Source organism: Poromitra crassiceps (assembly GCF_964638095.1).
Source record: "Poromitra crassiceps genome assembly, chromosome: 11".
NCBI classification, from domain to species: Eukaryota; Metazoa; Chordata; class Actinopteri; order Beryciformes; family Melamphaidae; genus Poromitra; species Poromitra crassiceps.
In genome coordinates, this window is record NC_139643.1 from 34,478,516 (window position 1) to 34,488,515 (window position 10,000).

The 10,000-nt window shown below is 44.3% G+C and overlaps 1 protein-coding gene across 1 annotated transcript in view; it reads right to left on the bottom strand.

Annotated features, from left to right (window-relative positions):
- Window positions 1-10,000, bottom strand: part of rapgef5a (Rap guanine nucleotide exchange factor (GEF) 5a) — a 67,977-nt gene that overhangs the window by 48,916 nt on the left and 9,061 nt on the right. Inside the window, 4 exon segments of the mRNA XM_083645839.1 lie at window positions 2,235-2,412; window positions 5,733-5,854; window positions 7,105-7,211; window positions 8,782-8,838. Coding sequence (XP_083501965.1) covers window positions 2,235-2,412; window positions 5,733-5,854; window positions 7,105-7,211; window positions 8,782-8,838 — 464 coding nt within the window.

Genomic DNA, 10,000 nt, shown 5'->3' on the forward strand with positions numbered 1-10,000 from the left:
TAATACTTTTCAAGACCCTGCTGATATCCTGCATTTATATCAGCGAGTATGACCAATGACGATGGGATTTCAAGCAAGATACCCCAACTTCAACTCACTTCCTGTCATTTTGATACCTGGGTTTTTGCCCATGGTTTTCCACGGGCACGTCCACTTAGGAGACTTTCAGCAGGTCTGAGTCTTTTGGAGTCAATGGAAGGAGTGAACGTGATCTCAGATTACGACGATTATTTCACCCCCATAGTCATCAAACTAAATATCCGGCCCGTTTTCCGAAGCCACATATCTTCTGAACATTAAGACAATAAAATGGCATTTTTCAGACAGACAGATCAGGAGAAAATTGAAATTGTTCAAGACCTGTCTCTGTCTCAGCAACACACTCTCGCAAGATTTGGCAACAGGAACTCACTTTGGCAGAGAGCGATTAGCTAAAGCTCGTTGATATAGTAGCTAAATCTGTGGTTGGAAAAATTACTTTTTTCATTGAATATCTTAGTTACAACTATATTGAGCTAACAAGGGGCAGCTCTGTTTTCATATGTGTGGTTTGTGTGGAGTTTGGAAACTCACAATCTCTATTTCAAGTTAGGTTCCTAGGTCAGAACTAACCCTGCGTCACCAGGCACAGTCCTCTCACAACAGTTCAGGGGAGAGGTGACCACGTGACCACTTAGGAGGCTTGCTGCTACCATTTGTTAGAATTGGCGGAGCCTGCGGTGACGCATCTCTATAATGGAGCATCTCTGGTATGTTAACATCCCCTCTCTCTCCCTCTCTGTAAATGAACCTTTGGAGTCGACACACAGATGAATGCCTTGACATGTGCTCTTCTTCCTTCTCTCTCATGACTCTATTTTTCATGTTCCCCCTCCCTCTCTCTCTCTCTCCCTCTCCCTCTCTGTCTCTCCCCCTCTCTCTCGCTCTCTCCCTCTCTCTATCTCTCCCTCTCTGTCTCTCCCCCTCTCTCTCTCTCTCTCTCTCTCCCCCCCTCTCTCTCTCTCTGTCTCTCTCTCTCTGTCTCTGAGTGGCAGATTGAGTTCAGTAGCAGCCTCAGTAAGAATCCCAGACACAGAAGCAGGAAGTCTGGCTGACACTTTGTATGTGTGTGTGTGTGTGTCTGTGTGTGTGTGTGTGTGTGTAAACCCATCTCGCATATCTGAGAGTGAAGGCATCGTCTTTTTTCTTTCTCTGTGTGTGTGTGTGTGTGTGTGTGTGTGTGTGTGTGTGTGTGTGTGTGTGTGTGTGTGTGTGTGTGTGTGTGCCTGCGTGAATGTAAGATGTCTCACACATAACCAGATTGAGGATTTAAAACACTGAATAGAGATGAGTTTTCTCACTGTCATTTGTGTAAGATCCTGTGAGTGAGTGTGTATGTGGGTGTGCGTGTGCACGTGTGAAGGTGTGCATGCTGTATGTGTCAGTGTGTATTAGTTTGCTATTCACAGTAAATTATCAGACAAACAACTGACTGGAACACTGAGCCAGTGGAACACGCCTCTACCTCTGGTCAAATGAAGTCATCCAGCACATGATGACAAATCTACTTTCTCACAGTTTGCTTGTTGAAACTGGGTGGAAACGATTTGAGAGTAAAAAAATAAAATAAAATGCGTCACAGAACCAATCCAGAGTCTTTAGAGCGGCCCTTCGTGCAGAAGGGGCAGTGACATGCAGAAGTCGTGTGCTTGTAAACGGATAAAATGGACTTAAATGGTGTAACGTTGCTCGGGACATAAATTTTCACTGTTTTAAAAAGCTCTCTCTGTGTTACAAAGTGATTCGCTGTATTTGTTTCACTACAGAGGAGAATGCGGGGAGAGTGTCATTTACGGTAACCTGACAAAGGGGCGTAGGTTTGTTAGCAGCCATACTCGCCACCGTTCAAAAAGCTATTTTTGACAAGGAGTTCCCAGACGATTGGTAGGCGGAGCTCTGCAACTGTCTGGGAGCCGAGACTAACCCCCCTGTGATGACTGTGTCAATGCGCAATGCTCGTAATTACACTATAGATTACTAGTACAAACACATCTACATCTAGCTATCCATCAATCCATCTATCTGTCTGTCTGTCTGTCTGTCTGTCTGTCTGTCTGTCTGTCTGTTGATCCATCCTCTGTTGATGGCAGCCTGTATCGTCGGAATTGATTGTATCTATGTGAATGACAATGACACACAAATGGAAGGATTGGGGAGTGAACCCACACACAATCACACAAAGGCACTCTACTTACGGGGTGTTGGCCCCGCCCCCAGAGCGGAACTGGACATATGGGGCGAGCTGTAGGAGGAGCCTAACTGCCTCCGGCCACTCCCCCTCATTGGAACGGAACTCACAGGAGGCGGAGTCACACTCCTCAAAGCTGAATTGGTAGTAAGAGTTGGAGTCTGCAAACACCACCCGTTGGTCCACTGTGGAGAAGACACACACACATGCACACGCACACGCACACGCACACACACGCGCGCGCGCGCGCACACACACACACACACACACACACACACACACACACACACACACACACACACACACACACACACACACACGCGTGCACTAAATTAATGTGAACAATAACTGTATCCTGTTCTATTGTGTGTCACAACTCCCAACTGATGCCAGTTTGTGTCCTTTCTGGCATTTGGTTAAACTCATTTGAGGATGCAAAATAGCAAATGCTTGCAGCTCATTGGTTAATGTGTTTCAGGGTCACAGGGGGGGCTACAGCCTATCCATGCATGTTTTGGGTAGAAGGTAGGGACCCTGCACAGGCGGCCTGTCAATCACAGGGTCAACACAAACACACTCATATTCAAATTGCATTGGCACTTTAGAGTCTCCACTCCAGCTGACTTGCACTTCTTTGGGCTGTGGGAGGAAACCGGAGCGTGCAGAGGAAACCCCAAGGGAATGACATGCAAAGTGTAGGGCTGGGACTCAAACCCACGTCTTTCATAATGTGAGGCGACACGGCTAACCACTGAGCCGCCGGGCCGTCCTGCTCAAATGTCACTATTGATACAGAGAATGCACAGAAACAATGTGTCATGGCGTCGTAAGTCAATACTCCTCTACACTGGATGCTGGCAGTATCTGGAGTTCAGCGCTGTCGTCAGATTTCTTTAATTACAAGAGTTTGGAAACTATACTTTTCAGTGCACTGCAGTCTCAGAATATTGGTTCTATGTGATGTAGTGGACGGGTAGGGAAGGACAATTTGTAGACAACAGTTCTTAGTTCTAGAGAAAAAAAGAATGAGACAGTAAAACCAGGCCAAACTCTATCACTGTCAGTGTCTGTGGATTAGTCAGGCCAATGAACTGCAGGTGAGTAACTGTCCAACAGCCTCAAGAGGATCAGGTTCACTCATTCTTCAAAGAGACACTGGCTGTCTTTCAATAGTATACCCTCTCTAAAGGACCTGTCTTTAAATAGTATACCCTCTCTAAAGGACCTGTCTTTCAATAGTATACCCTCTCTAAAGGACCTGTCTTTCAATAGTATACCCTCTCTAAAGGACCTGTCTTTCAATAGTATACCCTCTCTAAAGGACCTGTCCTTCAATAGTATACCCTCTCTAAAGGACCTGTCTTTCAATAGTATACCCTCTCTAAAGGACCTGTCTTTCAATAGTATACCCTCTCTAAAGGACCTGTCCTTCAATAGTATACCCTCTCTAAAGGACCTGTCTTTCAATAGTATACCCTCTCTAAAGGACCTGTCTTTCAATAGTATACCCTCTCTAAAGGACCTGTCTTTCAATAGTATACCCTCTCTAAAGGACCTGTCTTTCAATAGTATACCCTCTCTAAAGCAGTAGTTCTCAAATGGGGGTCCGCGGACCCCCAGGGGTCCGTGGCACTTTGCCAGGGGGTCCGCGAAAAGTTTTCAGGTTAAAAAAAAAAAAAAAAAAAAAATGTTTTTTTTTTTAATTAAAGAAAAATGCTACATGTTACTTATTCCTTCTCAAACCACTTCCTACATGGTGCTAGTCTATCAAAATATATTGGCTGTCATTGATTGTGTTGCATAGTGGTTTTCTGTACTGTTGACAAATTGTGATATTGCAAGTCGCTTTGGACAAAACAAAACCGTCTGCTAAATGACGTAATGTAAATGTAATGTAATAAAAAAAAATATATAGATATATATTTTTTTGCAAAATCTTCATAGTTTATGCTTTAAATCTAAAATGGTTCATGGATTACATTCTAATAACAAACCTATCAAATTAAAAGTCAAGCACGTTACCGTGCAAACAATTAAGCTTAGCCCAAAATCACAAATCAGAATGAGGGGGTCCCCGGTATATTTTCTATCTTGTAAGGGGTCCTTGGCTGAAAAACATTTGAGAACCTCTGCTCTAAAGGACCTGTCTTTCAATAGTATACCCTCTCTAAAGGACCTGTCTTTCAATAGTATACCCTCTCTAAAGGACCTGTCTTTCAATAGTATACCCTCTCTAAAGGACCTGTCTTTCAATAGTATACCCTCTCTAAAGGACCTGTCTTTCAATAGTATACCCTCTCTAAAGGACCAGTCTTTCAATAGTATACCCTCTCTAAAGGACCTGTCTTTCAATAGTATACCCTCTCTAAAGGACCAGTCTTTCAATAGTATACCCTCTCTAAAGGACCTGTCTTTCAATAGTATACGCTCTCTAAAGGACCTGTCTTTCAATAGTATACCCTCTCTAAAGGACCTGTCTTTCAATAGTATACCCTCTCTAAAGGACCTGTCTTTCAATAGTATACCCTCTCTAAAGGACCTGTCTTTCAATAGTATACCCTCTCTAAAGGACCTGTCTTTCAATAGTATACCCTCTCTAAAGGACCTGTCTTTCAATACTATACCCTCTCTAAAGGACCTGTCCTTCAATAGTATACCCTCTCTAAAGGACCTGTCTTTCAATAGTATATAGCCTCTCTAAAGGACCTGTCTTTCAATAGTATACCCTCTCTAAAGGACCTGTCTTTCAATAGTATACCCTCTCTAAAGGACCTAGTCTTTCAATAGTATACCCTCTCTAAAGGACCTGTCTTTCAATAGTATACCCTCTCTAAAGGACCTGTCTTTCAATAGTATACCCTCTCTAAAGGACCTGTCTTTCAATAGTATACCCTCTCTAAAGGACCTGTCTTTAAATAGTATACCCTCTCGAAAGGACCTAGTCTTTTTCAACACAGCTTAGAGCAACACATCACTCGCATCACTTTATCATTTCATTTGGAGGAGATTATTTTTCTAACGTACTTGTTTATGTAAACTGTATGTATCACACCATGGCACTGTCAATATGTGGTGAAATTAGAGAGATATTTACTCAGGAAGTTCAGTGTACTTTACAATCTTACGTGTCAACAGGTACTTAGTGGGAGGAGCTAAGCTCTGAATGCGGAAGAGGAGGGGGGGGGGGGGGGGGGCTCAGTCCACTAAAGCCCAGCTCTAGTGCTAACATTATCTCCCTCCGTCACTATCCCAGTGTAAAAGAGGTTCAGATGCACGGCAGGTGAATGAGTGAGTGAATGTGTCTCTTTCTGTTTCTATTTTTGTAGTTTGCTGATTGAAAGATTCCGGGTGGAGGAAAATGTACTGTAGATCGTTGCTAATTTAATTATTATTGCACTCGAAGCTTGGCACAACCTGCAGGCATGTTACTGTGTACTGTATATACAATCTATGCGTGCACATGCATGTGCGTGTGCATGCATGTGTGCGTGTGTGAGTTTTTTACCGGTCAGCAGGACTCCCAGCTCCAGCAGCACCTGCCAGACGCGCACGGCGGTAGTCCGACAGCGCACGTACACACACTGCTCACACAGCCACTGCACCAGCTCCACCCCCACATAGCTACGCCTGTTAGAAGACACGCGCACATTTTCAGCTCACAGTGGTAAGAGACACACACACACAATTGTAGCTCTATGTCAAATGATGATCTATGCCTGCGGAAACACACATGCGCACACTCACACACACACACACACACACACACACACACACACACACACACACACACACACACACACACACACACACAACATTTCCCCTGGCAGAAAGCCCGTCTTTTGTATCAAATCAATAACCATTGATTATTCATTAGTTCTCCGTAAGCCTTTTCCCCTGAAACACTGAACTCTTTCCGTCTGGTATCCCGGTGTGTGTGTGCGTGCGTGCATGTGTGTGTGTGTGTGTGTGTGTGTGTGTGTGTGTGTGTGTGTGTGTGTGTGTGTGTGTATGTGTGTGTGTGTGTGTGTGTGTGTGTGTGTATTATTTATATATAAATACAGTATGCATGTATTGTCAGAACCTTGCTGTGCATTGCTATACAATATCTATGTCACATGCTCCTCTTTCTGCATACACAACCTGACTGGCTTACCAGGAAAGGCCTAAAGCACTGGTGAGTCAGTGTACAACAGGGGTGGGTCACATGAGAATAGTCTCGCTGGCCAGCCTCCCCTCCCTACTGTGAGAGGAGTCTGGCGCCGCAGGTCTCCATAGTGGGATTGCGATGGGCGGTGCTTAGCGGCAGTGCCCTGGGAAAATAGTTTCCAACAATCTAACTTGCCGTTTTCAGCGTGTAACAACGAGCTAGCGTGTAGGTTTCTGCCGTTAGTTTGCTAGCTAGTTAGCGTTGTTGTTTTCACAACAAGGCAGCAGGGCACTATTTACAGCGACACACAGGGAGGAGGGAGCGGAAGCCGCTCTGATTGACATGGTCGGCGCCAATGACAGAGCTTGTAATAAGCCGGGAGCGGACATCCGGCAGCGACTGAAACAGTCGCTCCAATGGGGAGCAGCTGTAGAGCAGGGGAGGGCTTATCCCAGTTGCCTGTTTCTGCGGCGCCAGACTCCTCTCACGGTAGGGAGGGGAGGCTGGTCAGCGAGACTACATGAGAAACCCGGCCAGAAAAATATTGTCATGCCGTAACCTCTAATTTTATCACTAGATTAAATTATAGAAAACATACTGTGCACTTATTCTTCAGCATTTTATTATATTGAAAATCACTCCAAACAGCCCCCCACCCCCACCCACCCCCACCCCCACCCACACACACACACACACACACACACACACACACACACACACACACACGTACCGTATGATTCTGGCCAGGTGTATCTTGTCTTTAGCTGGGTACGGTCCATGGGAGAGGAAAGCATTCCTCACAGCTCGTCCAGCACAGGGAAAACTCTGGGAGCAAGACTAACACACACACACACACACACACACACACACACACACACACACACACACCACACCACACCACACCACACACACAAACAAAATGAAATTACGTTTGTATTATCATACAGAGAGACAGTCTCACCAAATGAATAAATACATCTAAAATGACTTGCATCTAATCTGAACGTTGTTTTTGAAATGAACTGAAGACAGCAGGGAGCCTGTGAGCCACACGGCTGGCTGTCACCGACCAGCTTATAAGACATCTTGATTGCTCTCCCCCGGAGGCCTTGTGTTGGCAGTGCATGCTGTCACACACAGCAAGACGTGGAAGACACCATTTTAACAGCGACTGTGGGACTTAGTCTCAGAGGACGTCTCTGACCTCAGACAGACCCTTGCTCCCTATGCGGTTCTGTAGCCGACCCTGACCTCTGACCTTGCTGGAGGCAGGTCAGGGATCAATGAAGTATCACATCATTATTATGTATTCGTTGCTATTCCCATTGAGGCAATGCATAAAAATGCTAGCATAAAATAAATGCTTGCTACAAAATGAAACGTACATGTACGCCAGTTCGGCGGGAGAAAACAAGCAAGCTCAGATGAGTTGTAAAAATTTGAAGATTTTGAAGCATAGGACTGAAGGATCATTTATGCTCCCTTTTCACACGAAAATAAAGATGCCCACATAGTCCTTTACATGTTTGTTTGCATCATGCTATCATGTGAAGCAATACATCCACTAGAGGGCAGTAGAGAGTCAAAAGCGTGCATGTGTGTTTGTGTGTGTGTGTGTGTGTGTGTGTGTGTGTGTGTGTGTGTGTGTGCGTGCGTGCGTGCGTGCGTACATGGGTGTGTGTGTGTGTGTGTGTGTGTGTGTGTGTGTGTGTGTGTGTGTGTGTGTGTGTGTGGGTATGTGTGTGTTACTGCTCCGTTTCGTCCATATCCGTAAGCTTTCAGAAAACGTGCACAAGAACGGAGGAATTGAATGCCAAGTATAGAGAAGGCTCTGTACATATCCGTATTTAATGTTGATCATATATTGAGCCTTAACGGAACATGGTAGAAGATGGTCCACATACCACTAAGCAGCATCTGAGCATCATATTTAAGATTTTATTTTATTTTTTATATCATCATAGATCATCGTAGAGAAAAAGAAAAATAGAAAAATGCATCATGTAGAGACATTTAAGTCCTAATGCTTTCTCCAGAGTATTGAAGTATTTGCCAAACTTGGTTATGATGATCCTGTACACACCATTACGTCATTACATGACAGACTATGTGTGTGGGTCTGTGTGTGTGTGTGTGTGTGTGTGTGTGTGTGTGTGTGTGTGTGTGTGTGTGTGTGTGTGTGTGTGTGTGTGTGTGTGTGTGTGTGTGTGTGTGTGTGTGTGTGTGTGTGTGTGTTTACATTTCACCATTGGCGCACCTAGCTTGGAAAAAGCCCAAGGTAAATATCCCCACTGATGTCACCTGTATTGGGGCTAAACAAACACACTTTCGCTCGACAGCAAAACTAAAGGGATGACATCATCTGTGTGTGTGTGTGAGAGTGTGTGCATGTGTGCGGTTCCCCTACCTTGTGTACTGTGGGTCCAGTGCTCGGACCGGGCCCAGGGATAGTGTCAGGTGATTGCTGTTGAAACAAAGTAAACAGAAGGCGTCAGAGAAGACCCACACACACTGACACAGATCCACACATACAGAGTCAATATATTGAGCAAACAAGGCCCAGATGAGAAAGACCAGTTTTTCATTCCAGTAACGCTAGTCATGTTCTGTTAGAGAGCATTTAAAAGCCATCTTACACACACACACACACCCACCTTCCAATGCTATCATTACTGTTTTAGTGACCTGTACATCAAAACGTATTGCTGCTATAAACTACTCGTGCATTTTTTTTATATCATATGATGTGCATAGCCTACATAACACGATTATCTGATCTAAATGGTTTATCAATTTTTCGCATTCAAACACTCTCCACTAACAAGACAGTACAAAATACACTTATCAATTCCACCTTTCAACAAAGAATTCAATTAGCAGGTCCATTAAAGTGCTCTCCTCTATCACAGTGATGCCTTCATCGCTGCAGGGATACCCCTCTATTTTCCCCATCAGGGAATCATCTTTAGATTCTATATGGATTATTATGCTAAATAACACAGTGTTGACTGACTTGACACTGGCTCCACTCAAAGCAGATTAGAGATTAGAGCAGGTGTTAAAGCACATAGATAGAGTGAAAACAACACCAAATACCAGCACCTGTGTTTACATATTGGATTTCACTGCATTACAATACAATGTGATGTTAGTGCCTGGGCAACTCTTTGTCTTGTATCTGAGCTGGTAGATTAAAATCTTGTATCTCCAAAAAGGAATTTTCAAATTGACAACCATCTTTGGCATAATGCAACAGGTTTTGAACAGCTTTTGTGGCCTCTCGGTTTATCAGACGTACACAACAGACAAAAGAAAATATAACCAGTGACAAAGTGGGAGTTATTCACAATGCGATGGAGATTTTGAGATGTGCAGGCCTAGTGTAAATGGAATATCTGTCGTGTATTGGGACATACTATTGAGTATTGAATCACACAATTGCAGCATATTGCAGTAAAATTGCATTTAAAACTAGAAGCATATTCAAACGTCATGCAATGCTACTGCAACCAGGCTGTGTTCAGTCGATGAAGCAGGTCACCGATAGGGTTGTGGGTTTGATTCCTACTGGGATCCCTCGAAGAAAGCTGAGGCCTGTATAGCAATCACTACCGCCCCTCACCTCC